Source organism: Hemicordylus capensis, chromosome 6 (assembly GCF_027244095.1).
Source record: "Hemicordylus capensis ecotype Gifberg chromosome 6, rHemCap1.1.pri, whole genome shotgun sequence".
NCBI classification, from domain to species: domain Eukaryota; kingdom Metazoa; phylum Chordata; class Lepidosauria; order Squamata; family Cordylidae; genus Hemicordylus; species Hemicordylus capensis.
In genome coordinates, this window is record NC_069662.1 from 26,374,563 (window position 1) to 26,391,738 (window position 17,176).

Consider the following 17,176-nt stretch of genomic DNA (forward strand, 5'->3'; position numbering starts at 1 on the left):
AATATCATACAGTTTAAAAATTATTTTTAATGTCTTCTGCAACAAACAACGTTCTCAACAGTTTTGGGATGAACATATTGATATTAGCACATCATGATGTTAATCAAAGCCATACATTTTATTCAGTGAGACATTTAAGATACTGTGACCAATGAATCTATCCTAAGAATGAACTTTGTCAGTTCAATCCAATGCCCAACTTATTGCATCACATGCTGGAAATGCTGCACAACATATCAAGGCTGCTATGGACATGGCGCACCTAGGTAAATTTGGTGCCCAGACCTCCCCCACCACAACACCCCACCACCACAAGGCCCCCCCACATCACCAATATTTTCCATAACTTTAGCTGTCATGTGCATAGCCAGGGGTGGGGGGTGAACTGTGCAGGTCTCTCCCCCGCCCTCAATATCGAAGCAGTGGCAGACGGATCAGACTCTGTGCCTGTCCATCTGGCCCAGCAGCCCTTGAGAACTGGCAGCTTCTCCAGCCTTGCAGTCATAGGGATAGCTAATCAGAATCTGACTGCATTTTCCACCAGTATCCCCCACAGAATGAAGCTTCTGTGATTTCCTTCTATAAGGCATCTTCATGTCTCAAGAAAAACAGTATAACCTCTGGTATCTCAATAAGCGCCTCTTGAAAACATCTTGGACGGTTTGTTTAAAGACAGAATTCTGACCTTAGTGGCAAGTCACAATAACTGAACATCAAAAACAAAATTACTATTCTGCTTATGCAAGAATATATATCCCACAACATAATTAACCCAAACAGGTTCTTCTGTTGTAAATGGCCATGCTTTCCATCTTATTCTCTGCACTAGCCGGCATGGTGTATTGGTTAGAGTTCTGGCCTAGGACTGGGGAAACCTGAGTTCAAATCCCCATTCTGCCATGATACTTTCTGGGCGACTCTTGGCCAGTCACTTCTCTCTCAGCCTACTTCACAGGGTTGTTGTGAGGAGAAACTTAACTATGTACACCACTCTGGGCTCCTGGGAGGAAGAGTGCAATATAAATGTTAAATGAATGAATGAATGAAATAGTTGAAAGCCCAATCAAGCCTAACCCATTCACATCACAGCAGTCCCATTACATCCTTTATATTTTCACTGGGGAAGAAAAGTATAGTTGGAGGATCTCTGTGCCAGGTCAGTCAGAGAAATTGGATTGCCCAGAGTCACACAAGCCATGCTGTTTTCTGTCCCTAAGTTTAACAGACTTAGGAGAAGTGTGTGTTTCCCTGGACATTGCTTCATCGCTATTGTTCCCCTCCCCTTTCCCCACTACCCTGTATTCAAACAGTCAAGTTTTCGCTCTGTATTTCAGTTAAATTTTTCTCCACTCAGAAGGGCACTTAGGTAATTTTGGAGCCTGGACCTGTGGAGCCCCCTGCCACATTGCAAGTTAAGCATTATCCCCCTTCACACACACGCCATGACACACCCAGTATTTTTAATACATGGGTTCTTGAGGGCACAAACAGCAAGAATGTAAGGATATATACAGGTACTGTATATTTATGCAAATATGCATTAGCAGAAACATTTCAACACACAACATAACATATTCCCATCCCACATATCTCTTTCTCCACTCCCTCCTCTGTCTCTAAAGCAGAGGTCACGCTTGGGCGCCTGGGTCACAGTCACACACAAGGTCGATTGCTGAAACTGTTACTAATTGATATTGAAAACCTTCTTGCATCATCCAATCTGACACACACACACACACACAAAATTTATTTTATTTAACACATTTATATACTCCCAAAATGCAAGTCTCTGGGCGGTTTACAACAAAATAATAAAAACAGATTAAAAGATTAAAACATTACGACAATTAGAATTTAACACATTAAAACTGTTAAAATCAAAGTTAAACCAATATCTAATTAAAAGCCTGGGTGAACAAATGCATTGACTGCCTTTTTAAAAGTTATAAGAGATGGGGAGGCTCTCATTTCAGCAGGAAGTGTATTCCAAATCCTCGGGAACGCAATGGAGTAGGCCCATCCCTGGGTAAGCAACAGACAAGCCGGTGGCAAATGCAGACGGACCTCTCCAGATGATCTCAATGGGCGGTGTGGTTCATAGTGAAGAAGATGTTCTCTTCTATGGGGCCTACCCCAGTCCAATTCAGGATGGTCAGAATCATAACACTTTGCACTGTGCAGAATCGGAACTATGTATTTCTAAAATTATGAACTCTTTTAGAAATAAAGTCAAAGTAGATAATTATTTCGCTCTACAGGAAGAAACGTTTGTGTATTCTTTTATTTTTACATTTAAGGAAAAAAAGTCCCCTGAAGCAGGGAAGAAGGGGAAGGCAACTGCTCTCAATGATAGTATAGATACTGACAATATAATGATCATTTTAAAGGCAAAAATGGAAAGGGAGATTTGGTGGTTTTTCAGGATCCCTAAAACAGGGAAACACAGTGTACAAGTGAGAAGCAAAAATATCTGTAATTTTCTTGCTATTGTTTTTCTTAAACTTTGCTACAAACAGTGTTAACAGCTGGCTGTAAGCACAGGCTGCACCTACGAAACCTCTCCTCCTCTTCCTCCAGAAATGTTACAAAGCTGCCATGATTTTGCCACAGCATTGCTAAAGCAGAGAATCCTTGAAGTGTTGTGCTTCATAAGTAAATTTGATAGAAACTTTTTGGGGATTATTAAAGCAATGATTTGATTTGATTTTTTAAAAATCTGCCATGAATGGGAGATTAGATGTGCGAGCACTGTAAGATATTCCCCTCAGGGGTGGAGCCACTCTGCGAAGAGCCGAAGGTTCCATGCTCCCTCCCCAGCATCTCCAAGATAGGGCTGGGAGAGATTCCTACCTGCAACTTTCGAGAAGCCACTGTCAGTCTGTGAAAACAATGCTGAACTAGTTAGAGCAATGGTCTGACTCAGCATATGGCAGCTTCCTATGTTCCTGTGTTCTCCCTCTCACAATATTGGAGCCAGGGGTCATCCAATGAAAGCAATTAACAGAAGATTTAGGATGGACAAAAGGAAGTACTTGTTCATACCGAACATTTTCCTCTTACAATTGAATATACATGCCTATTCACAGATGTGTGGGAGGCTATTCACACATGCGTGCAAAACCAGAAGCCCAGCCCTGTTTTGCACATACATGTGAACCTCCAGGATCACATCCAATCCTGGTGTCACCACGGCAGCAAACCTGTTTAAGGAGCCTGCCCTCAAAACAGGGTGAAGAGAGCAAGCACTCTTCTCACCCCGTTTTCCCAAATGTGTGTCATCTGTGGCTGCTTGCAATCACGGCTGGCAGACTCGGGGAGGAGGGGGTTCCCAATAATGCATCGTGCACCCATATGGTGTATTATTGGAGCTTCACGGGGGCAAGGTAATGCATGGCAGCATGCCCCTTTACTCCGACTCACGGAGCTACTGGAAGGAGCCAGTGCTCATCTGGGCTGGTAATCTGCCCGCCCAAGGAGGAAGGACTTCTCATCTGTGGGAAAGTTATGTTGAATCAGCCTTCTCTACAGCCCACCCTCTAGCCATTCTCACTGCTCATGCGAAGAGGCTCTATATGTTAAACAGAATCATCTAGCAATTTGAAGAATATTTTAAATGCACTCTAAATCTTACCTTTCCAACAAAGTGTAGATATTGTTGTTCTGTACTTGCATTTCTACTTGAAGATTAATGTTACTTATAGAAAAAAAATATTGAAGCTAAGCCCAAGGTAGTTTGTATATAAAAAGAATAAATTTGTCAAGAAATCTGTAATAACGAATATAATCATGAAAAGGATATAGAACATTCTGGCAAGTGTTTTTCAAATATCCTGGTACTCTCTTGTTATTTTATTTTAAAAATATTTATTGCATTTATATACCTCCCCACATTTATATACCTTCCCGCATAAAATCTTCGGACAGTTTACAGATTAAAACACAAAAACAATTAAACTCTTAAATCATATAAAACAATGTTTTTAGTGTACTGCTTAAGAATTATTGGCACATCCTGGCCTTGGGATTTGCAGTAAAAGAGATAAATGAAAACCCTCAGCTCTTACCCAATGTCACTTTGGGTTTATACATCTGTGGCAGCTATTTCAATGCAAAGTCAACTTTTCATGCCACCATGCTGCTTCTATCCACATTGCAGAAATTTGTCCCCAACTACAAATGCTCCCTCCGGAGGTGTTAGCTTCTAAATGGATACTACATTAGTAAGAGGCTTACAGTTACTATTTATGGAGAATTTCTATCTTGTTTGCCCAAAAGGGAAATTGGAATAATATCTTTGCTCTTTGTATGAATTAAATGTTACTTAGGAAAGTCACTGAGGAAGGCAGTATGTTGACATGTCTAACACACACTGAAAATCTAGAAGTAAAGGCAAGACAATGTATGGATATTGAAATATTTTGGACATTGTGAGATATGTATGATTATAAGCCTGCAATATAAATTTCAATATTAAAGAGCAAGAGTAGCTCATTACCTATGATTTCTACCATTACTTTATAGCTATGATTTAAATTTCTGTTAGAGTATAAGAACACCTATTGTCATTGATGTGGGTAGATACTTGGTGGACCATTATTTATTTGCATTTTGATATATATATATATATATATATATATATATAGATAGATAGATAGATAGATAGATAGATATATATAGATATATAGATAATGATGAATATTTGATGAATGTAATTTTTACTCCTTGTGCTCTTAATTCATCCAGTTCTGTGTGGGTCAGGAATATTTTCTGTTGGTTCTGTGTGGACCTTCAGAAGCCCCTGACAATTGGTCAAAGAGAAACCTTTTAAAGTGATGGCTTTCTTATATTTGGCAAAGGGAGAACAACTGTCTTGGGGGAAAATAACCATGCAGACCTGCAATTCTGCTTCTCCCCACCCCCGCGCATGTGCGGTGAGGTGAGGCATGGTGGAGATGTGTCTCCTGCCACTGAAGCAGGCACAGCGGCCACCATCTTGGCCCCCTCCACATGGCCAGGGCCAGCCAATCAGGAGAGGGAGCGGGGAGGAACTTGCCTGGCAGCCACCATCAGTCCCTCAGCAGCTGGGCAAGAGGAAGGAGCACTGGTCGGTTTCTCGTTGATCGGCCACGTGAGCAGGTCGATCACGAGTGAGAGGAACTGGGAGCAGCACTTCCAGGCTGCCTGGGAATCTGGGGAACAGGGAGCCAGACTTCTTCGGCATTATCAGGGGAGCACGGCACCAGCCTTCTGCAGCACAGGGGCCAGGGAGACGAACAGCGTGCTGAGGGACTGAGCCGCCCGGGGCCTTTCTGGGCCCATGTGATATCTGAGCCTCTATTAGGGCTACATTTGGGGTGTGGTGGAGTTTTAAAGGGAACATTGATTCAGGGGAGAATATATTGATTCTTGGCGGAGTGTTTAGAGAGCATCTATTGATTAGGTTGGGGAAAGCCTTTTGTCTATTGACATCATTTATTGATTGGAGAGCATTTATTGTTTAAGGGGCATTTACTAAAGTCATTGGTAGGGATGTGCAAAAAATTTCGGGCACAGAACGATCTGTGCCCGAAATGAACAATTTCGGGTGATTCGGGGCTGAACCGAATCACCCCCGATGTCCCCCGATATTTTTTGGGCACGAGCCAAATCACCTGAATTTCGGACCCAAAAAATTCGGGTGATTCGGTTCATGGTTGATTTTTGGCGATTTTTTGAAGTTTTAGTGACTTTGGGGCAGTTCGGGGGCATAGCATGGGATCTGGGCAAAAGGAGTGGGGTGGGGTGGTAGTGCCTAATGGGTGCAGGCTACCACCCCAATTTCAGGGGGATTGGGCAAAGGGCTGATTTTTGGTAAATTTCTGAAATTTTCATGTCTTTGGGGCAGATTGGGGCAGAAAGTGGGGCCTGGGGCAGAATAGTGGGGTGGGGTGGTAGTGCCTAATGGGTGGAGGCTTCCACCCCAATTTCAGGGGGTTTGGACAAAGGGGTGATTTTTTGAAAATATTTGAAGTTTTATTGACTTTGGGGCAGTTTGGGGGCAGAAAGTGGATCTGCCCCAAAAGAGTGGGGTGGGGTGGTAGTGCCTAATGGGTGGAGGCTACCACCCCAATTTCAGGGGGATTGGGCAGAGGGCTGATTTTTTGGGAATATTTGAAGTTTGGGTGTCTTTGGGGCAGATTGGGGGCAGAAAGTGGATCTGCCCCAAAGGAGTGGGGTGGGCTGGTAGATAGTGCCTAATGGGTGGAGGCTACCACCCATCCCCAATTTAAGAGTGATTGGGCAGAGGGGTGAATTTTGGTGAATTTATTTTTATGAGGTTTGTCTTCATAAGGTGAAGTGTGCTAAATTGATTACTTCCTCATGTTATTCATAGTAATTGAGGTGTGAAAAAGTGAAAGTGGGGTCATGAGAGTTGTTTAATTGAAAAAAATCTCATTTGCTATGATAGAATGAGAATTCACACCTCAGAAAAAACTTCTGAGGTGTGAATTCTCATTGTATCATAGCAAATGATCCTTTTGCCAGATCCCATGCTATGCCCCCAAACTGCCCCAAAGACAATAAAACTTCAAAAATTTGCCAAAAATCAGGACTTTGCCCAATCCCCCTGAAATTGGGGTGGTAGACTGTACCCATTGGGAACTACCACCTCACCTGAAAATTTTGCCCCTGGGCCCCTTTTTACCCCCCCGAATCGATTTGGATTCGGATTAAATCCAAATCCGAACCGAATCAAGGGTGATTCGGGTGACCCAGATTCGGGCACAAAACAGAACAGGGGTGATTCGGTTTGGGTCCAAGCCGAATCACCTGAAAACCCGAATTTCACACCCCTAGTTTCAATGCACCTGGAGACAAGCACTATTGGGCAGATTGTCATCACTTGGCTTTTCTACTGAATATTTGTCATTATTAGATCGCAATCAAGCCAAGGAGAGGATCTTGGACATTGAACACCAGAATGATTTAAGCTCCATTTCAGAGAACATAAGAGGTGGCCTTGGTGACTTTAGCTTGGAAGCTGTTAGCTACCTACTGTCACTTTCTCTAACGTGCCATCACAGGGTGTTTCTCAGACCAAGATAACTTCAGTAGTTTTATCTGGAAGGTTTTTGAACATTCCTTTGGCCAGTCGAATTTGTTCTTGTGGCTCAGGTGAAACCAAATCTGTCTACCATGTGCTGTTGTTTTGCTCTTTTTATAATAATAATATTATTTTTTTTACATTTTACATTTTTTACAATGATAGCGTAATCTTATTTCTCCCCTGCTATCACATTTTCCCAGCTGAACTGCTTATGCCATACGCCTTCTTGCAGATAGGGAGCCTTCTATCACCCACAATGTTGCCAGAATTTTTGCAGCTGCTGTTAAGATCTGCCAGCAGCTAACTTCTAGCTCTGCTTCCTAGATTCCACTACAAGAGGCTACTGTGTTGGTATACTCTGTATGACTGAATTCTTATCTGAATGTAGTATTTTTTGTGTGTATGCACTTCTAATCAATGGTCATAATACAGCTATTCATGCATTCATTTATTCATTCATACTACTACTTCTGCTTCTGAATATCCTCTGGACAAATCCATCTCTCTCTCTCTCTCTCTCTCTCTCTCTCTCTCTCTCTCTCTCTCTCTCTCTCTCTCTCAACTCTCTGTCCATTAAATAATTCTCCACTTATTTTCTTATGTGATTTTCATTGAAGCACTATAGTGCTCTCTGCTGTTTTCTGCCTTGATCTCACATTGGTATGTTATTCCTGGAAGGAAAAGTTTATTTGCTTATTTGAACCAAGTCTTTTGTCTTTTCTCTTCCTTTTGGCCACAATCCCACAGGGGAAGCAAGGAGTAGGCAGGTTACAGCAGAAGGAGCAGGCAGCACACACATGGACTCTTACCAAGGACACCACTGAATGGTCTTGTCCTCTCCTTTGCAGTAGGCTTATGCGATCACCTGATATTCCATCTGTGGGTCCATGTGACTATGTGTTTGTGTGTGTGCCCCCCTGTCAACTTCACAATGCCTGGACCAATATGAATCAAATTGATTACAGTTGTAGGGACATATAGGGACACCTCAATGGCATAGTTTTTGATTATGTCATCCACCCCAATCTAGGGCGGAGCCATCATTGAGCAAACAGGTTAAAAGAACCTGGGCCACCAATGAACGGGCTTCTGGAGCTCCCGTTGCACATGATGTCACCCGCTGAAGGGAGAGGAAGGGAAATAAATGTGTAAATGAAATGGGGAGCGCTCGCTCGAGATTCTTTAGAGCCCGAGCCACGCCCCTGTGCACATGACGGGGCTTAACACAGGCTGCCATTTGGCTGGCTCTGCTCCTGACCCCAATTCAAGATGGCAGATGCATAAACCTTTGAACCACAAGTGGGCTGACTTGTAAACCACCTAACTGATTTGAACCAAATTTGCTACAGCTGTAGGGACATATAGGGATAGCTCAATGTTTATGATGAGGTCATCTACCATGATACAAGATGGCAGATGCATGAATGTTTGAGGTACAATTTGGTACAGCACTGGTACACACTGTAGGCTGTTGTTTTTTTTAAAGATCTTCCTTTCACCAGGTAGCCCTTTGTGCCACCAAAAAATGTCCCTGAAGGACATGTTTGGCAACCAACATGTTTAAATGCACACAAAGAGAGCATAATTGAAGACAAATAGCACACAAACTTCTAAAGCATCACATCCACCATCCTACATCACATCCCAACAGAAAGTCCTTACTTTCCCAACCTCTTGCAGTTAATTCCCAGCTATTTCTGCCCTTTAGGTATTCACTTAGATTGAACAAGCTTCCAACTCATTCTGTTTCCTCTTTACCTTTCTCTTTGGGTCCCACTCCAAACTTCCAGATGCTGTTTAATTATATCAAGGCTGCACAACTGTGGTCCTCCTACAGATGTTGGATTACAACTCCCATCACCCCTGCCTATTGACCACTAGGGCTAGGGTTGATGGTAGTTCTGGTCCAACAACAGCAGGAGGGCCAAAATTGTGCAGCCTTGCATTACACACATGTATGTTCCCCTCCATTTAGCTGGTGGGATCACCTTCTGCACATTCCAAATGCTATTTCATTCATAAAAAATGTGAGATTACAAATTATATCCCAGCCTTTAGTAGGCATTGAGAAACCCTCAACCAACTATTATGGGTACATGCCCCAGAAACCTGAGGATTCAAAACTCATTATTCTCAATGTTATCATTCTCCCCCCCACTCACCCATTAGACACAGCCTCTTTCACTGTGTACTGAGAGTTGCCATCCTGGCTTTAGCAAGAGAGTGAAGGAGGGGGAGCCATTTTGCTGCTATGATTGCATCCCATGTCCAGAAGGGAAGATTTCAAACCAGATGGGTAAGAACTATATCATACAACTATTTCAGTCATGTTTGTGTTAACCAAGGGGAATGAATGTATATAGAAAAGCATGGATACATTTGTTTGTTTGTTACATTTATATACTTCCTCATAGAGATGTGCACAAAAGCGGTTTGCCTGGTTTGGTTCAAATTCAACCAGGTTCAAACTGGGGTCTGGGGGTTCAGTTTTCTTTTTCTTTTTCTTTTTTTTGCTTGAACCCCCGTTTGGTTCGGTTGGAATTCAAAATGGGTTCAAACTGTTTTTGAACTGTTTTGAACTGGTTTGAACCCAAAAAACTGGGTTAGGTGATAAGCTCCCATGGGGGCCAACTACCACCCAAACCCCAAAGCAATCAGACACTCCTACGATATTTAAAGAATTTTTGAAATTCTTTATTATTGCCTATTATTCCCTATGTGGAGTACCTAGGGGCAAAAAAAGCTGGGGTGGGTGGTAGGTATCCAGGGGTGCCTACCACCCACTAAACAGAAAAGCAATCGGAGACTCCATCCTCCATCCTCCCAAGGCAGCCCAAGGTTGATAGGATTTATTGTTGATTAATTATTAATTTTTAAAGAATTAATTTTTGGCTCCATAGACATGAATTGACCCCACAGGAAACCATTGATTCAACCTTTCCATTCAAAAGAACACTGTGTTCCCTTTCACCTTAATAGCTTAATTGCTGTGACCCGAACTCAGTTCAGAGCAGTAAGCAATTAAGGTCAGCAGATGAAAAGGCACTCTGTTATTTCCTATGGAGCCAATGAGTGTCTATGCAGCAAAAAATTAATTCTTCAAAAATGCATAAATAAATAACAATAATTCCTGTCGGAGGTGCCTGGGGGGTTGAGGCCAGCCCTGCCATTCCCCCAGACCCTCTGTGGGGTACCTTGGCACCCCCCAAAGGGGGGGTTGGGGCTGCCTCAAATTTCCATTATTCCCTATGGGAAATTTTGAAAAATTTGAAAAATTTACCAATAATCAGAGAAGTGTCCGATTGTCTTGGGGGCACTATAATAATATTATTTTTTTAAAAAAAATATTAAAATCATCAGAGTGTTCAATTGCTTTGGGGTTTGGGTGGTAGTTGTCACCCATGGGTGCCTACCACTCAGCCCAGTTGTGGAGGTTCAAACCAGTTTGAAACAAACCAGGCTCAGTTCGGTTAGAATTCAAACTGGCAGGTCAAACCCAATGCCTAGTTCAGTTCAAATTCGAACTGTGGAACCGAACCCGTTCAAATTCAAACCGGTTTGCACATCCCTACTGCCTCATACTAATGTCTCAAGGCAATTCCAAGTATCATGGATACATTGTTTTTCTTTATTATTTAAAACTCAAGGGACATTTTCAGGAGGGATGGGATGGATAAGAAGCTTATAAGATGAAAGAACACATTCTTAACTGTTGTGTCTGACATTTGTGGTTGGGACACATAGGGACACCTCAATGGCATAGTTTTTGTTTATGACTGAGTGAACAGGTTCAAAGAACCTGGGATGTTGCACCAGATAATTTCACTAATTTGGGATCTTGCATTCCAGACTAGCATTCTGCTGGTCCAACAGGGCCTATTTCTACAATCAGTGGCATGCCTCCAGGTTGTGGAAACCTCTTCCTCAGTCCATACATGTTGAAGGGAATAATGGAAAGCTATACACAATTCTTCTTGTGTAACTTTTGTGCAAACAAACCAGGAGTGCAACTGTTGACTCACTGGCAATAGATCAAGAAGCATTTCCTACTGTATTCCTTTCTTCCTCACTTTTCCAGCCACCTGTATTGCTTATTTAATTGATTGTCTGAGCAGGCGCATGGAAGCTCAATTTCCAGACTCTTTCTTTGTGGGTTTAGTAAACTCTCCCCGACACACATACACGCACACTTTTACTTAAGTTACTTATTGTCTGACCATAATGAAAGGATTTCTACCAATGTAGCCAAATTCTGCCTTCTTGCAAGTAGAATTTGCCACGAGGTGACTCCTGTTCAATGTGATGGTTGGTTTGAAGGTAACACTTATTTATTTATTTATTTACTTCCTTACTTGCTTGCTCACTTATTTATTTATTTGATTCTATATCCCACTCTTCCTCCAAGGAGCCCAGAGTGGTGTACTACATACTTAAGTTTCTCCTCACAACAACGCTGTGAAGTAGGTTAGGCTGAGAACGTTAATGGATTAAATAAGTGTACTCAGATAGATGTGGATAAGTTGTAATTTGAAATGTATTTTTGAACTGTAATATATGTAGATCATCCTCCTTGGCTAAACCTCCAACTATGTATTAACTATGGTAGCATATTATTTGATATGTATGGAATTTGTGATTAATCTTCTGTGGTATATTATCTCTGATCAGTGACTGTAATAAAAGATGATGGTTAATCTCCCCCACACTTTATTTTGCTCTGTGTCTTATGCTGTTAACATGAATCCTGAGTTATTTCATACTGTGCAGATGATATCACTACCCTGTAGCTCTAAGAAATATAAGACTCCTGGAAATGCAGGAGCTGCTAATCCCAGGGAATTTAACAAAGATGTCATAGCTGCCTTTTCAACACAGCATTTCATAGATAATATGACAGCTATGTGTCTGACTAAGCCTATTCCCATCCTACTGGCATGCGCCTTTTGCCCTACACTAACTTTTGAATTTTATTCCAGATGTATAGAGAGTGATCCGGTGTTGGGGAGATCATTGTTGGGGAGATAAGTACCTGGTGTGCATTTGGATCACAAAGCAATTCTCTCTTTTATATCTGTAAGAGGCAAAGGTAATGTATGTTGGTGAGACTTACAGAATATAGGAGATTGAGATGATATCTTGTTTTTTACAGATCTAAATGACTGTTACAAATGCACAGATGAAAACTATCCAAACAAAAATCAGGATTCATGTATTCCCAAGGGAGTTATCTTTTTATCTTATGAAGAACGTCTGGGGCTTGGCTCAGCCTTTATGGCTATTTTCTTGTCTTTAATCACAGCTCTGGTTCTAGGAATCGTTATGAGGCACCACAACACTCCCATTGTCAAAGCCAACAACCGGAGCCTCACCTACACTCTCCTCATTTCCCTCCTGCTCTGCTTCCTGTCTGCATTGCTCTTCATTGGTCAACCAGGGAAGGTGACCTGTCTCCTCCGACAACCTGCTTTTGGCATCATCTTCTCAGTAGCTGTTTCTTGTGTGCTGGCAAAAACCATCACAGTTGTTCTGGCTTTCATGGCCACTAAGCCAGGATCCAGGATGAGGAAATGGGTGGGCAAAAGACTGGCCAGTTCCATGGCTCTATCCTGTTCCCTTCTTCAAGTTGGTATTTGTACTGGCTGGCTGGCAACTTCTCCTCCATTTCCAGATGCTGATAAGCACTCCGTGATTGACAAAATTGTACTTGAATGCAATGAAGGGTCTGTGGTAATGTTTTATTGTGTCTTGGGCTATACATGCTTCCTTGCAATTATCTGTTTCATTCTTGCATTCCTTTCCAGGAAGCTGCCTGACAGCTTCAATGAAGCCAAGTTCATCACTTTCAGCATGTTGGTCTTTTGCAGTGTGTGGCTCTCCTTTGTTCCAACCTATCTGAGCACAAAAGGGAAATACATGGTAGCTGTGGAGATCTTCTCTATCTTAGCCTCCAGTGCTGGCTTGCTGGCTTGCATATTTTCTCCAAAATGTTATATTATGGTTTTGAGGCCTGAACTGAACAACAAGGAACATCTAATGAGAAGAATGGACAAAAAAAATAAAAAAAATGTGTCTGTTACCTTTTCTACAGACTGCAGCCCATGAGTGTCTCAAGGTAGAACTCACTAATTTCCCCCTGATACTTTTCCTGCTGGTGCTGCCTTTTCCCTTGCTTCACTTAAAATCATGGGCCTCGCATCTATTGGATGAGGGGGTGCAAATGTCCCTGGGCGCGGAGGGTCAAGGGACCCACAAGGTCCCCAACACCCCACACTCATGCACTCCCGCACCACCCCGCCCGTGGCCATTTCCAATTTACGGGTGTTGTGGTGGTGGTGGGTGGGATTATTCCCCCTCCCCAGCGTGCAGGCCTCCTCTTTCCCTGGCCAGCACACTGGCTTCTCTCACAGAGGCCTCCCTATTGAGTAGGGAGAGTGTCACATCACATGCCATGAGAAGCTCCTTACTGCTATGGCCACATCCCTCCCAGGCCTCTATCCAATTACAGCTCTAGAATCCTCTTCCCATTGCATGTGTTTCTTATCGTTTAGCCCTGGCAAGGAGGGAGTAGAGCAGCATGAATCCCAGGTCTGTTTTCTGTGGTAGGAACAAGCAAGTAATGCCTGGGCATGTCTTTGTCCTTCATGTGAAAGCTCCACATTCCTTTCTCAGAGCTTCCTCAGACACACCAACAAAAAACTTCTCTAATGCCTTGTTCTAAAAAGAAAACTCAGAGGTTTTCTGGCACACATATGAATATTAGCATATCTCTCTCCTCAAACGGCTATCATGATTATATAAACAGATATTTGTGTATTTTCTTCCTGCTGGTTGATGCTCAAAATAAAGTCTGAACATATCATTCCCCTTTTAGAAGATATACATCTTATCCTTTCAGAAGTTTCAAGACAATGGGGGCTAATGAATCTATTCCAAGAACGGCTGAATTACTGGGAAGCAGAAAGCTTGAGCACTGCCCACACCCTAGCATGCATGTGAATACCTGTGATGTAACTGTGTCACTGGGCAGCAGTGCTTGGTAGTAAGCGCTCTATGCATGGAGTTGTGCAACACAGCACCCATTCTTTCAAGATGAGTGGATGTCAGTGCTTATGTGGGTGGATGAGTTTCAATGACCTCTCCTTTCCTTTAAAGTACTCTATTCCACCCCCAAAGAAGTCCCTGAAGTCTATACAGCACTCAGGAATATTTTCAGGGGCCACAGGCCACCTCTGGGGAAGGGGAGCTCTTTGAACTTCACCCCGCCCTACACATGCCGGCAATGCATTAGTCTGGCCCTCAGAAGCAGCAGCAATGGTCCGTCTCATGTAGCACCAGTACTTTGTTAGTCAGCCATAGCTTCCTCACTGATTCCAAATCCATCAGCCGAGCAAGAGATTCTACAGGAACAGTATTTTCCGGCCTTCACCATGGTAGTACCTGCACTTGGGTAGGTCTGATTTAACAAATGAAGATGCTAACTAATGTGCAAGCCACTTACTGTCCCTTGTCTTCTTCATTTTATGGTGCACAGGTAACTGAGTAGTAGGGAAGTGCAAATTGATTCGAGTACAAATCGATTTATATCCAAATCTAGCTGATTCTGGTGATTTGGAGACAAAACAAATCACCCCTGTGGTCCATTGGCTAGATTCTGGTATATATCAAGTCATGCCTGATTAGATTCGAACCAGATTTCCAGATTTCATTTAATAATAATAATAATAATAATAATAATAATAATAATAATAATAATAATAATTTTTAAAAAAGCTAAGCTCTAGCCCTTGTACAAGTGGAGTTATGGAGCAAAATGTGTGGTCACTATTTTTCAAGTGTTCAGATTCTTTGGTCCAAACACTTTCCCTTAAAGAATCCCTATGAAGATTTATTACACACCTTCATTTCTTCTATTCATTTTGACTGTCTTTTCGACAGGGCCAACTGTCAACTGTCATGTGCCAACTACACTACACTCCCATCCGTAAGGCAGTGGGGTACTACTCAGTTTGTGTTCTAGGATTTTTAAGTGTTTAGGATCTTTGGTGTCTAATAACCTTTCCTTATAATGAATCCCTATGAGGATATATTATACACCAAAGAGTCTAAACACCTCAAAAATTCCTACAATATAAACTGAGTACCCAGTGGCATTAATTATGCCATTAATGCCCCCACCCCCAACACACACCTGCAAAGCAGTGGGGTCAAAATGAACAGAAGAAATGAAGGTGTGTAATGAAGACACCAAAGAATCTAAACACTTCAATAATACCTTTAAAATTAACTGAGTACGTGTGTGTGCACGTGCATGCGTGCGTGTGTAGCTGATACATGGCATTTGACAGTTGGCGCTGTCCAATGATAGTCACAATGAACAGAAGAAATGAAGGCATATAATGAATCTTCATAGGGATTCATTATGAGGAAAAGTTATTAGACACCAAAGAATCTAAACATTTCAATATTCCTAAAAATTAAAATGAGTACCCCACTGCCTAGCAGTTGTGGAGGGGGAGTGTAGTTGGCAAATGGGAGTGGATAGTTGGTACTGTCCAGTGACAGTCAAAATGAACAGAAGAAACGAACGTTTTTAGGAGGGTGCTCCTAAAAGCAAACAGAGATGGAGATGCTCTTATTGTGACAGGGAACATATTCCAAAGCCCTGGGGGCAGCTAGAAAGTGGAAGCCCTAACTGGATCTCCCCAGATGATCTTAATAGGTGACAGGGTTCATGACAAAGAAGGTGCTCTCTTAAGCACCCTTTAAAGTACTGTTTAAATATTGATTTTTAAAATGGATTTTTAAAAGAAGTTTTAAAATGGTTTTATTTTGTATTTTGTATTTTTGTGTGTGTGTGGAGGTGTGTTTTGTGATTTCATGTGTTATGTGGTTTTGATTGTTGTTTTAATGCTGTGTGGTGAGCTGCCCAATGAACAAATTGTTATGGGTTGGGTAACAAAAAATTGTTTATTATTATTATTACTATTGTTACTGTTACTCTTGTTATTGTTATTGTTGTTATTATTTTCCTATGGCACTCATTTCATAACAATGATCAAATTGTAGTATATTAGTCCATTCTAATTTCAGAGACCTCATTCATCTCTTCTCTGGAAGCATTCAAAATTCTCTTCAGCTGGTCGAGGGAATTTGGCATAGATCTCTTCTCATCCAGTATAAAAGGAGAAACTTTGTGTCATGGTGCTGGTCTCTCCATGGCTATTCTCTTGTCTACATCTGCTTCTCACTTCCTCTAGTCAGGGCCTCAGGGATTTTGAGGGGAGGGGGTTTGTTTCAACTGAGTCCTCCTCCTCCAGGCTCCTCTAGGTCTCTGTGCCAATCTTTCTCCGGAAGCCTCCACCACTCGCCCTTCAACTGCCCCCCAGCACTGGCCAAGCCTGCCTTAAATCCCTTCTGATAGCTAATGCTCCTGACGCCCCTGCGAACTGGGCCTCCGCCCTGCCATACCAGGCTGCTCTCACCCTTATCCCCCTCAGCTATATCTCTGTCTGCCACTGTCTCCTCCCTCGCTTGCCCCACCTTTCCCTGCGATGCGCCCTGCTCATGTCACCCAGAGATGCCTCACTCCCAAGGCCTTTCTCGCCTGGGCTCTTGGTCCTGAAGCATCTCGGCCAGTTGCTCATTGGGGCTGCTCCACCCAGCTGGTAGTCTCGCCTGAGGCTTCTCTGGCCTTGGCTGTCGAGGTAACATCAGAGCCAGTAAGGCCAGTGGGCACACACACACACACCGGATATATTGCAAATATCATATTAGGGGGAGAACAGATGGACATTTAAGAACATGGATTGCACTTTTTCATAATGTGACAAAAGTGTCGGGGGGGGGTTACTCATGTAGTTTCCAACTTTCTAGGAATACACATAAAAAGGTAAGTCCCATGATTTAAGCAATTGTTTACTCTATGGGTCTGGACTAAGATTGTGTACTTCTGGTGTCCTTTTCTTAACCTTGCATCATGCCAAGCACATGTATTTTCTGAAGTAACTCAGTCAAACAGGAGAAACATGTTTTTTTCTGGAATACTACAGGGAATATACAACTTTGCACTGGCGCTCAGCAATTTTGTCA

The 17,176-nt window shown here is 42.5% G+C and overlaps 1 protein-coding gene across 1 annotated transcript; it reads left to right on the top strand.

The window, feature by feature from the left end:
* The first annotated feature begins 253 nt into the window (after positions 1 to 253).
* Positions 254 to 13,189, top strand: LOC128330995 (vomeronasal type-2 receptor 26-like). The gene is made up of 4 exons (XM_053264362.1): positions 254 to 266; positions 6,917 to 7,023; positions 9,257 to 9,383; positions 12,237 to 13,189. Exons 1-4 carry the CDS (start codon positions 254 to 256, stop codon positions 13,187 to 13,189), a joined length of 1,200 nt encoding a protein of 399 aa, XP_053120337.1.
* The last annotated feature ends 3,987 nt before the right edge of the window (positions 13,190 to 17,176 follow it).